General features: G+C 53.4%; 3 protein-coding genes across 9 annotated transcripts; 1 reads left to right on the forward strand and 2 right to left on the reverse strand.

The window, feature by feature from the left end:
* PSORS1C2 (psoriasis susceptibility 1 candidate 2) lies at positions 348-1,850 on the reverse strand. Its single transcript, XM_005701707.3, has 2 exons — positions 1,724-1,850; positions 348-1,081 (listed from the first exon to the last, which is right to left on the reverse strand). The coding sequence occupies exons 1-2, from the start codon at positions 1,773-1,775 to the stop codon at positions 726-728; spliced, it is 408 nt and encodes a 135-aa protein (XP_005701764.2). The 5' UTR covers positions 1,776-1,850; the 3' UTR covers positions 348-725.
* On the reverse strand, positions 3,826-16,071 carry CCHCR1 (coiled-coil alpha-helical rod protein 1). 6 transcript variants are annotated; one of them, XM_005701716.3, is made up of 18 exons: positions 16,053-16,071; positions 14,405-14,471; positions 14,113-14,326; positions 12,145-12,448; positions 9,667-9,830; positions 9,416-9,551; positions 9,122-9,232; positions 8,771-8,920; positions 8,181-8,291; positions 7,991-8,097; positions 6,579-6,691; positions 6,365-6,410; positions 6,067-6,203; positions 5,746-5,934; positions 5,549-5,650; positions 4,556-4,707; positions 4,275-4,404; positions 3,826-4,073 (listed from the first exon to the last, which is right to left on the reverse strand). In XM_005701716.3, exons 2-18 carry the CDS (start codon positions 14,418-14,420, stop codon positions 3,964-3,966), a joined length of 2,292 nt encoding a protein of 763 aa, XP_005701773.3. In that variant the 5' UTR covers positions 14,421-14,471; positions 16,053-16,071; the 3' UTR covers positions 3,826-3,963. The 6 variants fall into 6 exon arrangements, with proteins under 6 accessions (XP_005701773.3, XP_005701768.2, XP_005701770.2 ...); XM_005701711.3 differs by having other exon boundaries at positions 4,275-4,446; XM_005701713.3 differs by lacking the exon at positions 16,053-16,071 and adding an exon at positions 15,519-15,648 and having other exon boundaries at positions 4,275-4,446.
* On the forward strand, positions 15,856-19,720 carry TCF19 (transcription factor 19). 2 transcript variants are annotated; one of them, XM_005701708.3, is made up of 4 exons: positions 15,856-16,087; positions 16,514-17,078; positions 18,118-18,673; positions 18,927-19,720. In XM_005701708.3, the coding sequence occupies exons 2-4, from the start codon at positions 16,841-16,843 to the stop codon at positions 19,165-19,167; spliced, it is 1,035 nt and encodes a 344-aa protein (XP_005701765.2). In that variant the 5' UTR covers positions 15,856-16,087; positions 16,514-16,840; the 3' UTR covers positions 19,168-19,720. The 2 variants fall into 2 exon arrangements, with proteins under 2 accessions (XP_005701765.2, XP_005701766.2); XM_005701709.3 differs by having other exon boundaries at positions 16,661-17,078; positions 18,927-19,706.

Here is a 20,566-nt window from a genome sequence, read left to right on the forward strand (position 1 = left end):
TACATACGTTTGTGGAAATTGATCCTCATTAAAACCTGGTCCTGCCCATGAAAGCCCATGGAGAGTTATCATGTTCACTCAGAGTAGGCAAACCGTCAGCTAATTAAAGAGAGACTTAACTTGGTTTCTCATTCTCCAAAATAGGGATCTCAGAATGGGTCTGAATTTCCTTGTTACTCTTGATAGTTGCATTTCCAACCTTCCTCCTGCTGAGTCCCCATCCTTATGCATATGGGCAAGACAGGAACTCAGATGACTTCCAGATCTCTGTAGCTTTGTGCCTGTGACAAATGCATCTGAACATTCAAAGACCTGCTCATTGGCAAAGAAGCAACCTAGAGTCAAAATTAAGAAATTATGGTATTTTATTTTTCCATTTCATGGAAGCATCATCAGCTCCTGACAGTTCCCAGTGGTTGGCCACCAGGTGGCAGCAGAGAGAACATAGTGCTGCCAGCCCTGCTCCTGAGTTCCAAGGGTGGGGAAGAAGAGGTGGGAGGTGGAGGTAGGGATGTTCTGCTGTCAGAGAAAAAAGGAGAGGGAAAGTGGGGCTTAAATACCGATCTCAAGAGGGGACAGAAAATATGCACAACATCTTCAGAATAAAACTGAAGGAATGAGGAAAGGAATTAAGGAGTCAACGCTAAATTGGGGAGAATTCAAGGGGAGTCAGAAGGGTAGAAACGGGTTTGAGAGCAGAGGTCCAGGATGCCTCTGGGGGCCCGTTATCTGTACTCCTCCCTGGGTGGGTCAAGGTCTGGCTCCCCGTGAGATCTGTGGTCCACCTCAGGGGCAGGTGGCCAGGGGTTTTCTGGAGGCTGGGGTCCTGCGGGCCAGGGGTCGTCAGGCCGAGGAGGTTGAGGGGGATCAGTTCTAGGGGGTTCAGGAGGCCAGACTCCAGAATCAGGCAGGTCTCTCCAGGGACGATTGGGGCCTGGAGGTGGAGGATCCTCAAAGAGAGGGGGTGCCCCTGGCCAGGGGTCACCAGGGATTGGGGGGCCCTGAGGCAATGGTGGAGGGCCCTCCTCCTCTGAGATCTCTCTGGATGAGGGGGAAGGGTGGTCTCCACTGCCTGAGATGCCTGTAGAGGAAGAAGAAGGAAGGTAAGAGGTTGTGAGGGTCCCCCCTCTCCCAGCAGCTAGGACCCCGGGAGCATCACCTCTCTGTGATGGACCACGGCCTGAGCTGATTCTACAAACAAAACTCGAAAGTAACTCTCCACACATTCGCAGAATACCAACATGATCTTAAAATGATATGAAACCCTGTCCTGAACTACTGACTGAACCAACTTTAAACTGACATGACCTCCCTTCCCCCACTATAAACTCCATCCAACCCTGTTTGGGACACACCACTGGCAGGACCCCTATACATGTCTGAGGTCCAAAACTATCTATACCCAGGCCCCATGTAGCACCCAGACCCCATCTCTACAATAACCTTCTCCCCCATAACAGAGACCCCAGCTCTGATGAACACTTGCCTGCACCCCTGAATGCTGATCTAAATCGCCACATGGAGCTAAAGCCAAACCAGCAGTTTATTCTGTGCTAAAATGAACCTACTCACATCACCTCCATCCCCTTAACTCTTCCCCTCACATGCATCTCCCAGGATCTCCTAGAATCTCCCTGTCCTTACGCATCCATCTTGGCCTCGCCTCATCCTGACTGTCCCACATCACCCCAAATCATACTCCGGGCCTCTGTTCCCAGCTCACCTCCAGCAAACAGGCAAAGGACCAAGATCCCCAGGAGTTTCCAGTTGAGCATCTTGGCTATCTCCTGGCCCCCAAAGTCAGGGGTCACCTGAGTCTGGGAGTCTGGGAGCCCTAAGAGGCTTTATAGGGGAGGAGGGAGTGGTGGAGGCTGATCTCTGAGGAGGGGCCGGCCCTGTCACACAAGGAACTGCATCCAAACCTGACTGGTCAAACCCGTCTGGAAGGCCACGGCTGGTGTGTAACCGCTGATGGTGGCGTCCCTCATTTTAGTCCCTCAGCTCAGGACCCAGCCACCCAGGCTCTATCGATGACCTAGACCTTGCTCACCCCACCCTTGTTTTCATGTCCCCCTTCATACACACCCTGCAGCGAACCCTAATAACAGGGACTCCTACCTCTCATCCTTCGAGGTCCCCGGAAGCCAAGGAATGGCAGCAAGCATGCGTGGGGAAGCAGTGTAATTACAGGGGCTGAGAGGAGGATGCGGGGCAGAGGGCGGGCAACTGGGGGGACAAGGACGGAGAGGATGGGCGGGGGTGCTCTCTTGAACACCTGGGACACAGCCAGGGCCATCTCAGCTGGTAAACCGAGCCTCCGCCACCCACCCCAGGGTGAACCCTCTCTTGGGGCTCAGTTCTTCCTGGAATTTGCACTCCCCAGCATACACCTTCTCCAGGCACGAAGGGGGCCTCCCGAGTAGTGACACACGAGGAATTTCATCCAGGAGCCACCTGGGCTGACTGCAGCTGAAGGAGGAAGTACAAGACATCCTGATTCCTTCTCCCCACCCCAGGGCTGGTTCCAGTCAGTCACACCCAGAGGCTCTGGAAGAAGCTGCCTCAGCCGCCCCCTGGCACCTCAGCCTCTTCCGCCTCCCTCTAGCATCTTCACTGCCCTTCCCCTGGTCCTTGGTGGGAACTCTCTGCAGCCCCCTTCTCTCCCCTCATCCTTCAAACGTTAGTCTGTCTGGTCTGATTCGCTCAGAGATGCCCCGTGAACTTTTCTGCAGCAAGGACTCCTCTGTGAGGATGTCCCACAAGCCGCTTGGAAGCAAATGTCCAAAACTGAACTCACTTCCTCCACAACCTGGTCTGCTCCCCAGTGGCCAGGAATACCACTGTCCCCTGTGGCTCAGTTTTTCAAAGACTTCATTCATCTCTTTCCTCATCCCGTGCCCCCAAACCCGTCCTCCACAGCCAGTTGATAGGTCTCTTAAATATGTAAGTCAAATTGTGTGGCTGTTCTGAGTTTAAAAAGTACTCCCAGTGCTATTTATTTAATGTGGCTGGACCAGGTCTGAGTTGTGGCATACAGGACCTTTAGTTGCGGCATGCAGAAATCTAGTTCCCTGACCAGAGACTGAACCCGGGCCCCCTGCTTTGGGAGCGCGGTCTCAGCCACTGGACCACCAGGAACCTCTCTCCAAGGGCTTTTTATTGACTTAGAGTAAAACCCAAGCTCCACCAGGCCTGGCCTCTCCCGGCGGCACCCTCCCTTGGGCTCCCGCCACCCTCAGGACCTGTCCGTCCTGGTGCTTCTCCCAGATGGCTGCACAGCCCGCTCCTTACTGCAGTCTGGCCCCAGCAGCACATCCCTCCTGAGAGAAGCCCTGCCTGTCCCCTCATCTAAAGCCACCCCTCCCCACACAGCTAGTTTCTACCATGTCACTATCATTTTTTTCCTCTTCACAGCACTTGTTTGAAACATTCTCTTGTTCATGTAGGTACCAGCCCGTTGTCTGTCTCTCCCACCAGAAGGTAAGTGTCTTGGGAGCAGGGACCCACCCGTTAATCAAACCCACCAGTGGCCCCCTCAAGGCAGGACGCTGCCTGGCTCTGTGATTCCTGCTGAGCACGTGAATGTTTTATAGGCCTTGTGCCCTTGCCCTGACCATTTTCCAGAGGTAGTTTTAAAACTAAAGTTAAGAATAAAACCTGGAGCTTCTCCAAAAACTTCTTGGGCAGCCTAGGAAAAGGGTTTTGAAAAAGGAACCATCTACAGGAAGAGCTGTATGAGGGACTGGTTCTCACATTTCCCAGACAAGAGAGGCTACAGGGAGAAAATTTCCTTATATTCCCAGAGAGAACTGTCCAAACCACGACTCCTACTGTTGTCATCTTTATTGAGCCACGGGAGAATTCATGACATCTTGGCGGCTGGTGTCCCCGAGGGCGGCTGAAGGAAGTCTCCTTCCCGACCCATTCCCCTTCCATCCTCATCCTCCTGGTCCTCACAGCTGGTCAGAGGCAGACTGAAGAAGAGGTCTGGCTGTCCCCTTCACAAATGGCTTCCTCTTTGGAAATGGCCTCACTCAGGCCCTGCAGGTCGTCGAGCAAGACAGAAAGGGATCCTGGAGGGACAGGAGGTGGACAAGGCTGTCAGTAACAGTGCCGAGGAACAGGGCTGCTACCAGACGTGGGAGAGTTATAAGGGAGAAAGCTCTTGGCCCAAGGCAGGCTGTGGGCCTCCAGCGTCACAGAGAACAAGGCTCAAGCCCTGCAGAGTGCCTGGAGGAAAGGTTCCCAGGGTCCCCCTGCCCTCCGTCCCTTACCTTTGATGGACTCCTTGGTGCAGACGGCCGCTGCCGGGGGTGTGGGTGCTGATGACTCTGAGGGCTTTGGGCTGGGCTCCACAGGTACGCCCTTATCCGACGGGGAAGGAAGGACTGCCAACAGTCGCTGCTGCTTGTAACGGGAGAGGAGACCCTCCTGCTGCAAGGTGGCCTGGGAAGGAGAGGGTTAAACGCCACCGAGCCCAGGCAGGGTCCCCTCCCCTCTCCACAGCTCTGTTCCCCAACCAGCCCATGAAGGGCCCAGTCTCTCCGCCTCCTACCAGCATAAGGTTCTTGTCCCTCTCCAGCTCCTTCAGGCGCTGGGTCAGCCGCTGCCCCTCTTCCTTCCGGGCCTCATCCTGCAGGCGCCGGAGCTCCTGGTTCCGCTCCTTTTCCCGGGTGGCTTTGCGCTGGATCTGGCGTAGGGAGACCACTGCAGGAAAGCCAGGCCACAGAGGGGATGGGTGTTGGCAGCCTAGAGGCTGCAAGGCAGTGAGAACACAAGCCTAGAAGGATGGGCGGCACACGGGGTCCCCAGCTCTGTGACTCAGGGAGCCACGGATGCTTTGTGGCATTCAGTCTCTTCTGTATGGACAGAGGGGTGGCTGACGCTCTAGAATCTTGTGACTCTATGAACCCAAAGTACCTCCCCCATCCCTGAAGCTTCCTGGAGGACTGGAGGGGAAATCTGAATAGGGACTGGATATCAGATTTTGTGCAATTCATTTTCTTAAAGTGTGACCATGGTATTGAGGTTACATAGGAAAATATTCTCCTTGTGGGAGATGCAGCTGAATAGTCAGGTTGTTTACAGCTTACTCTCAATAACTGCCCCCCCAAATGTATATATATCAATATGTGTATATCAATATCTGTATATTTATACAGATAAACAGGAAATGTGATCAAAGGTTATAAAATGCTGCTCTCACTGGAGAAGGCAGATGAGTATCCATTACATGATTCTTTTAACTTGGCTAAGTGTTTGAAATTCTTCCCAATAAGAATTGGGGGTAATCGTTGGCATGTCACGTTGCCTCTGTGGAGGGGGGTGACTGGGAGGAGCTGGGGGGATCTGGGGCTGGTCAAGTGCTATTGTTGGATCTGGGCACTGGCTATACAAGGGTGTTTACCACTTGAGAATTCATCTTCCTTGATAACTTCATGACTTGCACACGTCAAACAGAAAAAGCTTGCAAAATAGTTTGACAATAATCTCATGCCTCAACACTTCCTCCTTCTTGGAAGCCCACGTGCATCCCAGCCACTCTCACCAGCCTTGGTGTGTTCCCTACGAGCTTCGTTCAGTCTCCTCTCGGATTCTGAGAGCTGTTCCCGCAGCCGACCTTCCACTTCGGCCACCTTCTCCTGCAGCGCTGGGGTGGAGGTGCACACAGGGCGTCAGGGGAGCCTGGGCTTAAGGTGCCCACCACTCCCGACCCCGGGACTGCCCCTGTCCGCTCCTGCACACCTTGCCCATAGATCTCCTGCTGCTGGGTCAGCTCCTTCCGGAGGCTGGCAGCCTCTGCCGTGCTCTCCTGCTGGCCCTGGCGAGCCGCCTCCAGCTGTAGCCCCAGGCTGGCCAGGGACTCCTGCGTGCGCTGCAGCTCCTGCTCCAGCTGCTGGGCCACCTCGCTCAGCTTCTGCCGCTCTGCCTCCCCTGGGAAGAGGAGGTGCCCACTCAGGTTCCTCCCTGCCCTAGACCCCAGCTCTTCCCTCCTCCTCTTCCTCCCTAAGGCCCCGACTCTGGCCCCCCGGCTCATGCTCACTGACTGGCAAGCACCAGGCGTACCTTGCTCCCGGGCCCGGCCCACCTCCTGCTGGATGATGTGGGCACTCAGCTGCAGTTCTGCGTCCAGACGGTTCCGCTCCTCCCGCAGCTGCTCCAACTCAAGGCTCATGTCTGTGGTCGGTGGAGGTGGCGGGCAGCTGAGACAGGAAGGGAAACAGAGATGGGGGAAATCACCCAGCTGCTTGACCCCTAAGCCCTTATCCTTCCTCCATCCTTGTGTTTTTCAGGTCCCAGCAACCAACACCCTAAAGCCCAGTACTCCTGCCCCCCAGTAAATCTAAAGTGGCCCGGACTTCACCTCTCCTGGCGCAGCTGAGCAAGGGCCACTTTTCGAGCCATCAGGCCTGGGGAGAAAAGGCACAGAATGTGAGAGGTGCGTTTGCAGAGAGGAGGGGAAACAGGGGCGTAAGGAGATGCTCGGACTGGGGAGGAGGCAGGAGGGTAGGTGTAGGATGAGAGCGCTGGTGGGGCAGGGGCAGGGGCAGGGTGCGGCTGGCAGTTGCCCTACCCACCCCGAATGGTGTGGACCTTGCGGACGGCGTAGCTGACTCGGCTGCTGAGGCTGGGCAGCTGTGCTGCGGCGCGTTCCACCTCGGCCACGGTGCCCTGGAGCCAGGTCTGAAAGCTGGAGAGGACACGAGGTCACCAAATCCTCAGCCCCACCTCATTTCCAAAAGACTCAACCCCTCTATCCTGCGCTGCTACGTACATGGAGAAAGTAAGGAAGGGGGATCAACCCAAGGGGAAGAGAAGCTGAAGCCGACATCCAAAGCCGAGGAAGGGTTGTTACCTCTGCAAAGAAACCTGCGCATCTCCTCAGCAATCTAGTTTCTAAAGGTTCTACAACAATAGCTGTGAAGGAAACACCTCAGAAGTTGGTATGAGAGACAGGCTTGCAACTGATTAAAAAGGAAACTGGCATACGCTTCATTAACAGACGGAATATCTAGTAAGCAAGTAGAGGCAGACCTCAGATATACTGTGGGTTTAGTTCCAGACCCCTGCAACAAAGCAAATACGGCAAAGCAGTACCGCAAAGCAAAAGTCAAATAGATTTTCTGGTTTCCCAGCGCTTATAAAAGCTATGTTTATGCCATACTGTAGTCCATTAAGTGTGCAATAGCACTATGTCTTAAAAAACAACTAAACATTTAAAAACAGCATTAGTTTGAAAAGAACGCTGTTGGGGAAAAATAGCGCCAATAGACCTGCTCAATGCAGAGTTGCCACAAACCTTCAGCTTGTAAAAAATGCAATATCTGTGAATGATAAAGCAAAGTACAATAAAACAAGGTATGCCTGTGGGTCAACTTTAAAGGAAAAAAAATAGGTTAAATTTTTTCCAACTCAACAGAACCTGCCTGCAAAATTTTAAAGAAAGAAAGAAAGAAAGATCAAGTGTCTATACTCCCCATCTTTGAACAGTTCTGAAGGTGGTGATCCTCCTGTGTTGTGCTAAGTCACTTCAGTCGTGTCTGACTCTTTGCAACCCCATGCACTGTAGCCCATCGGGCTCCTCTGTCCAAGGAATTCTCCAGGCAAGAATACTGGAGTGGGTTGCCATGCCCTCCTCCAGGGGATCTTCACGATCCAGGGATCAAACCCGCATCTCTTGCATTTCCTACTAGGTGCTCTGTTTAGCTCAAGCTGTTATTAACTGCAGGAGGAAGTTAACCTCATCTCAGCCAAACATGCAGTGGGTAGGAGTCATAACAAGTGACCCTGGTGAGAATGTGGCAAGGTGGAGGTGGGGGGGTGCCCCATAGAAAACAAACACAGACTTTTACAGGGTTAGATACATCCAGCCCTGCTTCCTCCAGACGGCCAGCCTTCCAGTCCCACTTGCCCGAGGCTCTTAAACCTCAAGATGCCCAGGAAGCTGGGGAAGCAGGAATGCTATTCCACCCACCCTCACCCCAGATACCTGCTGACAGCATTGGCCACAAGCCTCAGCTGCTCCTCCGCTGGGGCTGCCTGCTGCTTCCTGCGGCGCCGGGCCTCCTGAACGCGGCTCAGCTCCATCTGCAGGGCCTAGGAAGGGTGAGATAAAGAAAGGGGTCCCTGCTTGGGGTCTCCCTACCATCCCTCAGCCTCTGCCCGTCTTAGACACTGACCTTGGCGCCCATCCGCTCCACCTCCGCCTCGGCAGCTTTGTCCTGCAGGGAGCGCTGCAGGATGGCCTGCTCCTGGCACTGGGTTTCCACTCTTTCCTGGAGCTCTGCCACCTGGGGAAGGAGAGGAGGCAGGTCCAGAGCAGAAAGCTGTAAGGTGGGGGTGGGGGAAGCATTGGGAAGGCAGGGGCAGGTGCAGAGGTCTCTGAAAGAAGGCCACACTGAGAGACAAGAAGCCCAGTTCTTGAGAATGGAGTCTGAGTCCAGGTTTCCTTCCAGAAGCATGTTCCATGTGCCCACACCTTGAGGAACTGCCCTGTGACCTGCCCATAAGGACCCACAGCCTCGGCCCATGCCACCCACGGGTCCTTGAACATTGTCACCTCCTGGAAGAGGCTGTCCCCGACCACCCTACCTAAGGCTGGCCCACCTCACAGTGTAAGCCTTACAAGAGCAGTTCTTTGTAGACCTTTGCTCAGGGCTGTGCAGCCAGCACAGGGGAGCCCCCCAATTATCTGGTGAATAAACGCCATCCCTTCCGCAAGGAGCAGGGAGCTGGGGGAGAGCACAGGAGGAAGTGGGCTCCAGGCAACCTGTCCCTTCAGTCGCTCCACGCATTCTCTGTGTTCCAGCTCCTGGGCCTTCAGCTGCACCATGAGGGCAAACACCTTCTCCCGCCAGCGCTTCAACAGGGACTGGCACTTCTTGGTGAACTCGGGCTCCAGGCAGTCTGAAGGCTGAACCTGCAGATGGAGGAAGCAGGGAGTGCGGGCTCCTGGGGGAGCAGAGGAAGGAGGTGGGTCTGGTTTCTCCTATCTGGCCCTGGCATCAGGAGCCACAGCAAGGAGAGGTGTTCAGGGGAAGAAAGATGTCAGCAGGTTCTGGGAATGGCACACCAACCCCTCCCGTGCACAGGGGCCGAGGGGCCTGGGCCAGGGGCCTACCTTCCGGGCCAGCTCCTCCTCCTGCATGCAGAGGATGTGTGTGAGGCTCTGCACGCGCACCTGCAGCAGCTCAGTGGTGGTGTGCAAGCTGTCCCGGTCCTCCTGCAGGTGCTGCGGGCGGGGTGGGGACAGCGGGCAGCCACCTCCATCAGGTCTGCCAGTGGCCCTCCGGTGGCACCCAACCTGTGCACCCCTCCACGGCACTGCCTTTTCTCCCGGGGCCTATGTTCTTCTCCAGGGGCCCTTGCCCAGGACTTGAGCCCCCGTGTTCCGTCCCAGGCCGAGCACTCTCACCTGGACGGTTTCTAGAAGTTCCTGTCGCTCTGATTCCCATGCCTGGCTGCGGACCTCCGGAGGGACTTGCTCCCCTACATACCTTCTCAGGTTCTCAACCAAGGTCATCTGAGCCTCCAAGTCCTCTTGGGTCTTGCTAGGGTTGGGGTGGGAGCAGAGGAGCCATCAGGGGGCCACCCTGGAGACCCACTTTCCCCACCACCCCACCAACTGCCAGATCCTCCTTGGGTCGCCCACCCCCCGGAACTCACATCAGCTGCTTCCGCAGCAGCTCAGCCTCCCTCTGGGCCGCAGCCAGCTCCTTGGCTTCCCCTGACCTTCTGGTTTCCAGATTATTCAGAGACTTCTCCAGGCTCCCAGCTTTGCTGGTCAAACTGGAAAGGGCCTCCTGGTGAGCCTGGGTCAAGGAAGAGAGCTGCAGAGAGAAGGGAGGACTCAGCAGGGGCCAGCTGGCCCACACTTGGGCTTTCCAAATCTACCCCCTGCTTCATCATTGGCCTTCACTCTCACTTTCTGTGACCCTGGACAATCACCCGAGAAATCATCTAACTGCACACAGCAAAACAGAGACCATCCTTGGCGCTTCACTTCCCATCACCCTCCAGGCCATCAGCACCTCCTGTCAGGCCTCCCCCCAGAATACTGTCACTTCTCTCCATATCCAGGGCCACCAGCCTGAGGTAAACCACCTCATCTCTGGCCTGGACAATGGCAACAATCTTCTGAGGGTCTTAGAATCCTCCAGTGGCTTCCCACAGCGTTCAGACCAGCTTCTGCCCTGGGTCTGTGAAGCCTGTATCATGCCTTGGCCTCTGCCAGCTCTTAGCCTCTGAGCTCACATCCTGTCTCTCCACTGCCCACTCTGCTGCAGCCACAGTGCTCTCTCATCATCCGCCCCCCGAACTCCCAACAAGTCTGCTCCTTCCCACCTCAGAGTCTACCCAGAGGCCTGCTTCCCCCAGCTCCTCAGATCTCCATGACATCGCCTCCCGGGGCTGCTACTCCCCACCCACCCCCGACCCAGTCCCGTCATCTGTTCCTGCCCTTCCTGCACTTATCATTACAAACTGATCCTGCTTCTGCACCTGCTTACTATTTACTTCCTGCCATCTGGAAGGAAGCCAGGAAGGCAAGGAGCTTGTCTCTTTCTCACAGTACCTCCAGCAGTGGTAAAGGTGTCAGATACGCTGAAGGAGTCATGCTGTGGCGGGCGAAGGAGTGGAAATGGCTGCCCTCACTTCCGGCCTGCCTGCCTCTAGCCCTATCTCCATACCACAGTCACTGTGAGCTTTTTGGACACGAATCACAAAACTTCTACATATAAAATACAAATCTGATCATGTCATTTCCTTGTTGAAACCTTTCAATGGTTGCCCACTGCTCTTAAGGTAAACTATAAAGTTGAACGGGCCCAAGGCCTCACACTCCAGCACGGCCCCAGAGCCTGTCTTGTCGCTTGTGCTCAAGCCTCTCTGGCCCCCTCCCATGCACATCTACATGCACCAGCCCATCGCCTCCCCACAGGCCTACCCACCAGCCAACTCTGATTTAACACAAATGTCGACTGCTTATCACTAAGCATCTTTCATGAACTGAAAAGAGCTTTCTTTTGAACGACCCCCTTTGTCCATTTTTCGACTGGATTGCTGTCCTTCCTTTATCGGTTTCTAGGCACACATTACACAGTAGGGATATTAACTTTTTATTGTGGTATGACCTGGAAATATTCTCCCCCAGTTTGTCATTCACCCTTTTGTTGTTGTTTAGTTGCTAAGTCGTGTCTGATGCTTTGTGACCCCATGGACTATAACATCAGGTTCCAATGCCCATGGGATTTCCCAGGCAAGAATACTGGAGTGGGTTGCCATTTCCTTCTCCAGGGGATCTTCCCAACCCAGGGATCGAACCCAGGTCACTCGCATTCCAGGCTGATTCTTTACCAGCTGAGCCACCAGGGAAGCCCATGATTTATCCTCTGATTCTACTCTGTCATTCCTAAGTTTGGTATTATAAAGTCAATATATATCAATCTTTTCTTTAATGCTCTGGATTGATTCATAGGTAGAAAGTCTTTCCCATTCCCAAGTCACAAAGGAATTCACCCTCATTTTCTTTCAGTATCTTTATGGTTCCATTTCCGAACTGGTTGGGTGACCTTCCCCAGCCCCTCGACCAGTGGGGCTCCTTTGTCCTCCTTCATGGTACTTCTCCCGATCACAGGTAATTAATTATAGTTAAATAAGGCACTGAATGTGTGTGTCTTCCACTGGGTTGTCAGCTCCACCCACGAGGACAGGGAGTTGACTGATTTGCTCACCCCAGTGTCCCAGCTCTTGTCTCAGGAATGGCAAAGAGGGAGCATGGATACATGCCTTATGACTGAATAATCTCCCCTTCCCAGTCCACCTCAGGACCCCTCCCACACCCCTCACTCCCCTTCCCAATGCTCCCAGATGAATTGGGTACTTGGAGTAAAGTAGGAAGACAAACTACTTCCCCCTGGAACAGGAAGCAGGGCTTCAGGGGATGGGAGGTCACCTGAGTCTGAGTGGAAAAGGGCAATCTGAATATGACCAACACACCCAAGTTCTCCCTCTTTCCAGGTCACCTGTATTTTTTTACCTTCACCAAACACCTCATCGCTCTTTTCGGCAAAGCCTGCTCTTTGCTGGGGAGCTCCCGCCTAGCTCCCCACTGGGCAGCCAAGCCTTCCCCACACCCACATTCACCTGTTCTTGGTGCAGCCTCTGAACCTCCTCCAGCTCCCGCTGGCTCCCTTCTTCCAGGTTCTTTCGGACAACCTCGGCCCCAGCCAGAGCGGCACGCAGGCCCTCAGCCTCAGCGCGGCCAGCCTTCTCCGCCCGTGCCAGTGCCTCCAGCTCCACGGCCTGAGCCTCCAGCCTCAGCTTCTGCTGCAGCGAGGTCTCCCGTAGCACCCGGACCTCTTCCTCCAGCCGCCGCAGCTCTCGCAGCTGTCGAGAGATCAGCTCAGCCTGCTGACTCAGGGCCTGTGACCCTGCCAATTCCGTGCACCTTCAGAGACAAGTTAGCATAGGTGGGACAGGTCAGTCAGGTGGTGAGAGCGGCCAAGGCATGAATGGAGACAAGAGAAGAGGAGAGGATCCCTCTGCTCCTATGTGGAGGGATGCAGGGAATGAAGCTGGGCCATGGGGATCTCTGCATTCCGTCACCATCATCATTCAAGGCAGCCCTACTAAGCATATCTGGGTCCACAGGACCTGAAAAGCTAGCTGAGTTCATGGACCATAACCTCTCTTGAAGGCAATATACAGACAGATGTGTTAACCATCACACGTGCACATCATTAGGCTGCTGCTGTTGCGGCTGCTAAGCCACTTCAGTCGTGTCCGACTCTGTGCAACCCCATAGACGGCAGCCCACCAGGCTCCCCCGTCCCTGGGATTCTCCAGGCAAGAACACTGGAGTGGGTTGCCATTTCCTTCTCCAATGCATGAAAGTGAAAAGTGAAAGTGAAGTCACTCAGTCATGTCCGACTCTTAGCGACCCCATGGACTGCAGCCTACCAGGCTCCTCCGTCCATGGGATTTTCCAGGCAAGAGTACTGGAGTGGGGTGCCATCGTCTTCTCCACATCATTAGGCTACACATTCTGAATTGGAGAAGTCTGAAGGACACTGAGACTGCTGAATTCTGACTTAAGGGCAGGGAAAAGTTTGATGGAGGTACAAAGAGAGGTGATGGCTTCCAGTATCAGTATGGCAAGGCCAGGCGCCAGTTAAGATTATTTAACTGTTAGATATCCTGCATGAGAAGTCTGAGAGGGCAGCATCTCAATAAATCACAAAGTCCCAACCTCTAGAGAGCTGAAACCAGCTTATAAGATGATTCTTGACACAGTTCCCTCACTGAGGCCCAGAACCAGAGCACTGTAAAAAAAATTTTTTTTCAGCTGTGCCGTGCAGCTTGTGGGATCTTAGATCCCAAAGCAAGGACTGAACATGTGTCCTTCAGTGAAAGCTTGGAATCCTAACCATTGGACTCCCCAATACCTTTTTACAGGATCTGTAGCCTACAGAAATTAAGTGACTGGACAAAGGACCCCTAGGGGGTAGCCAAACAAGCCACAGAGTCTCCATCCCGACACTCTCATGCTCCCCCTTCATCATCCTCCTTCATCCCCTGACACTCTCACGCTCCCCTTTCATCATCCTCCTTCTTTCCCTTTGACAGGGCCCAAAGTAGACCCAACTGCAATCCTGCTCAGGAACAAAATGGCAGAAGGATGGTCCAGTACATTTGGGAAAAGACTCACATGAAACATCAAGAATAAGAATTTTCACAGACAACACACTGATAGAGAGCATGGCCAGCTCCACCAGATGAACTCGTACTACTACAGCACCCAGTCTGTATACCCAGCCCACACTTCTTCAGCCTGCCTTATTCTACGCTTAGTACAATCAGCTGTGGGTCAACCAATTTCTTCGCTTAGGATTTAAAATTCTTTGATATCAGGATATCTTATTTATTTTTGTTATCTTTGTCCCTAGCATCTAGCACACTGCTATTATTTATGCATTGTAGACACCAACAATTGCTTCTAAAAAAAATGAACAAATTGTGGAACTAAGGGTTGAAAGAGGGTAAGGACTCTATTACAGTCAAGAAGGGTCATTGGCAAGCAAGTCCAAGAGAACAGTAACATTAGATCCATACCTGCCTCTCCACTCTGGTTCCTGCCCTTTGCCAGAAACTTCCTGTTCCCACATGGTCACTTGAGGTCTCTGGTTGTCTGGCCGCCTCTCTAAAACATCTTGATGGGTTGGGCGCTGGACCAGGGGAGTGTCTGAGGCCCATGTGGGAGCCATTCTCGGCAGTGTTGGAAGGGGCCGAACTTGGAAGTGGGATGGGGGAATCAGCCCAGTGGAACCTAAAGAATCGTAAGGACAAAGGTACTCAGTTCTCCAGGGAGACACAATCACCAGTCCCCATGCCAGGTCCCACTGACCTGAAGGTCGAAACATCTCCACATTATTTGAAGTCTCTAGAGTCGGTGTACAGCCATCTATGCCCCCCTGAACAATAGGAGAAACAAGGACACTCCAATTCAATTTTCAGGCCTCCTTCCAAAAAGAGAGCCCCTACAATAACAAAGTCATAATCCTTAAATAACAGCCAGGTCCATCTGACTCTTAGCTTTTCTTATTCTACTTCCCAAAAGAAGCAGGAAGTACCCCCAAGATCCCTTGCTTGTCTCAGTCTGGTTCCTGACAGACTATGGCAACAGCCATGAGGTGGAGAGAATTTACTGAGACAGGCTGAGGGGCTGTGAAGTTTTACTCATACTTTTAGAATTCTGGACAGTGCCTTTACCCTCCTCCTCAAGTTTCTATGGTCTCTGCAGTTCCTGGATGAAGGTGACAATTGAGGTATGCGATGCAGGGGCCGTGAGCCCAGTCTCCAGAGTTCTCTCCATGGCTCACCAAGACCCTGGGGAAGCCCATCCAGACACCACCAAGCCATGACTCCCGGGTCCTTCCCTATTAGAGCGCTGGCCCAAGGCCTGGCCCCTGATGAATGCGGCCACATGTAGCACAGAATGCCTCCCCAGAACCCCTGGGGGAATCCAGGCAGCCTGGACTCCTTAGCAGAAAAGCCAGCTAGTTTCGGACATCTTATCCAAACCGTGCCAGCAACTTTCCACTCAGTTTCTCTCTATCGTCCCTTCAGCTTCCATTCCTGCCTCCCACCTGCCTCTCCAGAGTCCTAGAGCAGAGAGGGCTTGTCAAGATCTCCCCACCCTCCCACCCGAATTCATCTATTTTTCTCCCAATCTGGGATCCCTATCCCTCCCTACATCACTATTTGCTTTTATCCTGAAGGAATTATGCTGGCCCCTCACCCTCTCATGTCTCAGTAGCCTGCACTCCCTCCCTCCTCTCTCCCAGATCCTCCTGAGTCTTCGCCCTGCTGGACGCTGAGCTCTAAGGCTGTTCTGACCACCTCATTTGTTCCTTTACCCTGCCCTTACACCCCTCCGCCCGGTGGACCCCTGAACCCACCCCCGCACCCCGTCTCAGCCCCTTCCCGCCCCCAACTGACTCTTCCCGAATGTCCCTTACCCAGCGCGAGAGACCCACAGCCCTTTGGCCACACCCCCTACACCTAGCTCCCGGTCGCTGCCTGGATCCCTGGCCGCGCCTGCGCAAAGCGGGCAGGTTGGCGGGACACTCTTAAGCCTGTAGGGTTACCTCTCCGGAAGGAGGCGGGGAAGCGGCGCACGCAGGCGCAGTAGTGTCTAAAGCCAGGCCCAATTAAGGCGTTAGGGGTTTCTCCGCGCCCTGGCGGCTCCTCCCAACTCCGGGAACCCGGGAAAACTTGTGAACTAATCAGAAAACGTGGAAGGCGGGAGATCCCAGCGCGTCGCCCAATGGAGAGAAGGAAGGCAAACGAGATGGCCAATCAGAAACGGCTCGGGGGACGCGCTCACTCCGCTCGAAGTCCGGACCCGGGAATTCCGAAGGCGGGGTCGACGATGCCCGCGCGCGGAGACCGCGCCCCTCCTGGCCCTGGCTTCTTCGCTGTCAAACAGCCGCAGGAGCACCAACCCCGGCCGATCCCGAGAGGTCCTGGGCTGCGGCATAGGCTGGCATTACCTGGAGAGGGAACCATTCCGAGACTGCACAGCGCGGTAGATACGAATCCGGGCTGGGGCGGGGAGGGAAAAGGCTGGATTTGTCTTGAATCATCCCTGGAAGCCCTTTCCTCTGTTTTTATCCCACCTGAAGAAACCAGAAAGCAGGGGTTTAGATCCACTTTGTTGGACAACGTAGAGCCCCGTTTGCACTGCCTTTGAGGGGTGACTGAGTACATTTCCCACTGGGGTTCAAGCTAGCTAGTTATGAATGAGGAATTGGTTAGAAGAGTGAAGCGTGAGCTAGCAGGAAGGTTACTCTATTAGGAAAAGCAGGTTTGACAGGAAGAAGCTTCTCATCTCTAAATTACACTGAAGTGGCAAGTTAGTATATCACACAGAAGCAGCGCCCCTCCCCCGCCCCCCCACACCTACAGTTCGAACTTCCCTATAAGCTGCCTAATGTATTGTTGACTTGCCCAGATTGAAGGCTCCTGGAATATTTTGCGGCCTGAGGATCCGATTCAACTTCGTGCCACAGGACGCCTTCTATTTTGCACTACACTGGAACTTTCACCAAATTTTTTCCGTTGCAAAGCTGTTGACAGCCAATTTTACATCGCATCCTAGGCTCCGTGCACCCTGAATTTGCCCTACTCAGGGAGTGTGCTCAAAGTCGAAATTGCACAAAGGATAGCTCAAGTTTGCATCAGACGGAAAGTGAATTTAGGCCAGCTGTGCACGGCCCAGGAAAGTGGACAAGGTGATGGATTCCTGAAGTGAAGAGGTGGTGCCGAGGGGGCCCCGCCCATGCTGCCCTGCTTCCAGCTGCTGCGCATAGGGGTCGGCAAGGGTGTCGATCTCCACACCTTCCACCCCCCCGGTGGAGCTGGCTGCACCTACCGTTTGGGCTGTAGGGCCGACCTCTGTGATGTGACCCTGCAGCCACAGCACGAGCCAGGCTTCATCTCTGGGGTCCATGCAGAGCTGCATGCGGAGCGCCAGGGTGATGACTGGAGGGTCAGCCTGGAGAACCACAGCAGCCAAGGTGAGGAGTGAGCAGAGCAGCCTTATGCCGGGGCAGTGGCAGTTTTGGGCTGGAATGAATTAAGAGACTCCACAGGGACTCTGCCGGCCTCCCAAACTCCCCATCAGGTTGGATGGACGGTTGTCATGCAGACTTCTGTCTTTCCATCAGAAATGTGCAGTGTCGGAAGCTCTTTGTGGGGCTGATCCTGTTTAGCTCATAGAGTGGGTGGGAGATAGATCCACAGACTGGGGCATCACAGTGGGGATGTTCTGAGACCATGGTGGGCAGTGAGGGGGCAAGCTTAGACTTCAGTTTCCAGATTGTTTAGACATTTGTCCTCGCCTTAGGGCAGCTGTGTTTTATGTTGAATTATCTTTTAATTATCCGGACATGGGCGTTACTCCCTGACTTGGAGGCAGTTAGGCAGCCTCAGGAGGCCTGGGTTTACGAGTTCTGCTGTTGGCCCCTGATAACATCACTCAGACCTGCCACTTCACCTCTCTAGGTCTTAGTTTCCTTAGCTAAAATATGTCTTTGAAAGTGAGGAGTGTTGTGGGGATTAGATAACTTCAATTGGCCAACATTCATTTCCTGTTTATTATTATGCGCCAAGAACTGTTTTATGTGCATTAAATATAGGTGAGCACAAATGCCTCATTTTACAAAGAAAATGAAGCATAAAGAGGCTGACTTGTCCAGGGTCACGTGACAGGTAAATGGTGGAATTTGGATTTGAACTCAAGATAGTCTGAGCTATGCTGTTAATTGGAACTGAGAGTGAGCATCTCTGAGACCCAGACCTCAGTGGATTGAGGGAAGTTCATTCCATGTGCCTTGAGGGAGAGCATAAGGGAAAAAAAAAAATTCTTGGCTCCCAGGGAGTTTCTTATCTGATGGCACCTACTTACTGAGGGACTTAGAATGTGAGGATTTCATGACATGCATGTGTTCTTCCTCATATTTCCCAGAAAACCAGACAGGACCAGATTTCTCCACTGCTGACCAGTCGTTTGTTTTTGTCGTTCTCTGTATCTGTCTGGTGCCCCATAATCAACAGGGACTTTGGTCAATAATGTCCGACTCCCAAGGGGTCACAGGCTGGAGTTGAATGATGGTGATCTTCTGACCTTTGGCCCTGAAGGGCCCCCAGGAACCAGCCCTTCAGAGTTCTACTTGTTTCAGCAAGTCCGAGTCAAACCTCAAGATTTTGCTGCCATTACTACCCCACGGTCTAGGGGAGAAGAGGGAACCGGGGTTGGTTTCCGGCCCATGCTGCCCTCCCAGGGGGCTCCACAGCGTCCGCTCAGCACCCTCTCCCCAGCCCCCAAAGCAACGCTGATCCTCAACTCCATTGGCAGCCTCAGCAAGCTCCACTCGCAGCCCCTCACCTTCTCACGGAGTGGGGGTGGGCCACAGAGTCCGCCTGTTCCCACTCCCACCGGGCAAGTGGGGACTGCCCCTTCTGCCCCACCCCCAAGAAACCGGAGGAAGTCGGCTCACCGCGTGTTGGAAGAACTGGATGATGAGAGAGAGGCTCCCAAGAGCCCCTCACCAGTCCTGCCAGAGCCTAGGAAAAAACTCCGCATAGAGAAAACTCCACCGACACCCAGTGGGTAAGTGAACTTGGCTTTATTTCACTGCCTTTGGTTCTTTTAGAGCCCTAGGTTGAGATGTACCTAAATGCATGGGTGGTGGGGATGGGAGATGGAACACCTGTTGTGATGACACGATCTGGGTTAGCTGTGCTAGCCAGATTCACCATTAGTCTAGTGAATCTCTATGGGGTCCCTCTGCAGTTATCCAGGGGAGAAATTCCAGGCTTCTACAGGTTTCCAGTGACCTTGGTTTTTGTGTCCCTTCCTTCAGAAATCGACGCGGGCGTCCTCGGAAGCACCCACTGAGCAACTCCAGGGCTCCCCCTGCAGTTGGGGGCGGGGAGCCCTGTGCAGCCCCTTGTTGCTGCCTACCCCAAGAAGAGACAGTGGCCTGGGTTCAGTGTGATGGCTGTGACATCTGGTTCCATGTGGCCTGTGTTGGTTGCAGCATTCAGGCTGCCAGGGAGGCCGACTTCCGGTGCCCAGGCTGTCGTGCAGGCATCCAGACCTAAGGCCCACCGCCAAAGCACCAGAGGACAGAGCCAGCACCTCCAGGCCAGGGGTGGACACTGAGGGTGCCAATGGGTCCTAAGAGCTGCCCTCTTCTATCCTTGCCTCTCCAGGAGGGAATGACTCAGGAGAAGGGTCCACTCCTGTGGATTATCAATTCAAGGCCTGGAGCAGGGCCTTGTGGCCAAGGTGACAGAAGAGATGGCTTCCTGCCAAAGATATTGCTGCCTCCAGGAAGTTACCAGTGAGCTGGAAATTCCCACTGTCACAAACTGTAGGTCCTTGTCATGGATACTAGAATGTCTGTGGTCAAGAGCACCCATCAATTGTAGAGGTCATGCCTGGGAAGTTATAAGCCCCAGCCTTGAACAAGCAAGTTCTTAATGTTTTTGATGGTATCCCTAAGGCATTTCTGGGAAAACCTAGAGCACAGACCCCAAACTTCCTTACATTGTGGGTGGTCCTGCTGCTGACCACAATGACTGTGACCTGACTTCTCAGAGCTTTGCTTCCATTTCCAAATAAAGAATGAGCAGCTTCATACGCTCTAAGGTATTTACTCTTTGTGTGGGTCTGATACTCCTTGCCTTCCAGTTCTTGAGAGAATGGAGTTGGTTAGTCTGGAAAATTAATTCAGATACTTACAGGAAGAGACAAGCAGATGAGGCAGAGGAAGACAGGAAAAGGGGAATCTAGGTAATTACAGTTGCTAATTTAAAAGGAAACATTCACTGCCATTAAAATGTCATTTGGATTTGATCAAATTCATGAGGGTGGTGGAACTTCTACAAGTTTCATCAGTACTACCAAGAAGAGAGAACCTGAGACACCAGCTAGAGCAGATGTCAGCCTGGTCCAGGATCGATACAACCCACATATGCTCCCTGAGTCTCTTCTGAGTTGCACACCAAGTCAGCACACTGTCAAAGCAGTGTTTCTATAGTTCTTACTAGGAAAGTCCTGTCTTGACCTATCTTCTTGCAACCTGCATGTCCATCCCCTTCCTTCTCTACTTAGACTTACCAACCCAAATGTTTTTACGGATCAAGGAAAAGCTCCAGAGGAAGAGCCCCAGTTAGGAAGTGGCAGAGTCAGGTCTAAAGTGTGTGTAGTGGTAAGTGAGTCACAAACAAGGCAAAAACCTTAAGTGAAAACCAAATGGACCCCAGTATCAAGAAAGCACAAAGTGGAGTTTCTGGTTGGGGTGATAGAAGCAATGAGTAAAGACTTGATTTCTTAGCACAAAGCCACTGAGGACTACAGAGAAGAATGGAGGAAAGCAAAAACCCAGATCCTAATAGGGAACGGACTATGTAATAACTGCCTCTTTGGGCAAAGGTGTTCATCTCCAATTTCTGCAGGACTGCAAGTCAGAGGTTCCTAAGAACTAGCTCACACTTA

This window comes from Capra hircus, chromosome 23 (assembly GCF_001704415.2).
Source record: "Capra hircus breed San Clemente chromosome 23, ASM170441v1, whole genome shotgun sequence".
Taxonomy (NCBI): domain Eukaryota; kingdom Metazoa; phylum Chordata; class Mammalia; order Artiodactyla; family Bovidae; genus Capra; species Capra hircus.

Excerpts from the sequence above, each read along its gene's own strand:
- PSORS1C2 (XM_005701707.3), bottom strand. The coding sequence starts at position 1,775 with ATGCTCAACTGGAAACTCCTGGGGATCTTGGTCCTTTGCCTGTTTGCT. Across the intron at positions 1,082-1,723 it reads CCTTTGCCTGTTTGCTGGAG|GCATCTCAGGCAGTGGAGAC; the intron begins GTGAGCTGGGAA and ends CTTCCTCTACAG.
- CCHCR1 (XM_005701710.3), bottom strand. The coding sequence starts at position 14,985 with ATGTGGCCGCATTCATCAGGGGCCAGGCCTTGGGCCAGCGCTCTAATA. Across the intron at positions 8,921-9,121 it reads AGGAGGAGCTGGCCCGGAAG|GTTCAGCCTTCAGACTGCCT; the intron begins GTAGGCCCCTGG and ends CTCCATCTGCAG. Across the intron at positions 4,447-4,555 it reads GGGACAAGAACCTTATGCTG|GCCACCTTGCAGCAGGAGGG; the intron begins GTAGGAGGCGGA and ends TCTCCTTCCCAG.
- TCF19 (XM_005701708.3), top strand. The coding sequence starts at position 16,841 with ATGCTGCCCTGCTTCCAGCTGCTGCGCATAGGGGTCGGCAAGGGTGTC. Across the intron at positions 17,079-18,117 it reads GGAGAACCACAGCAGCCAAG|GGACTTTGGTCAATAATGTC; the intron begins GTGAGGAGTGAG and ends CATAATCAACAG. Across the intron at positions 18,674-18,926 it reads ACTCCACCGACACCCAGTGG|AAATCGACGCGGGCGTCCTC; the intron begins GTAAGTGAACTT and ends CCCTTCCTTCAG.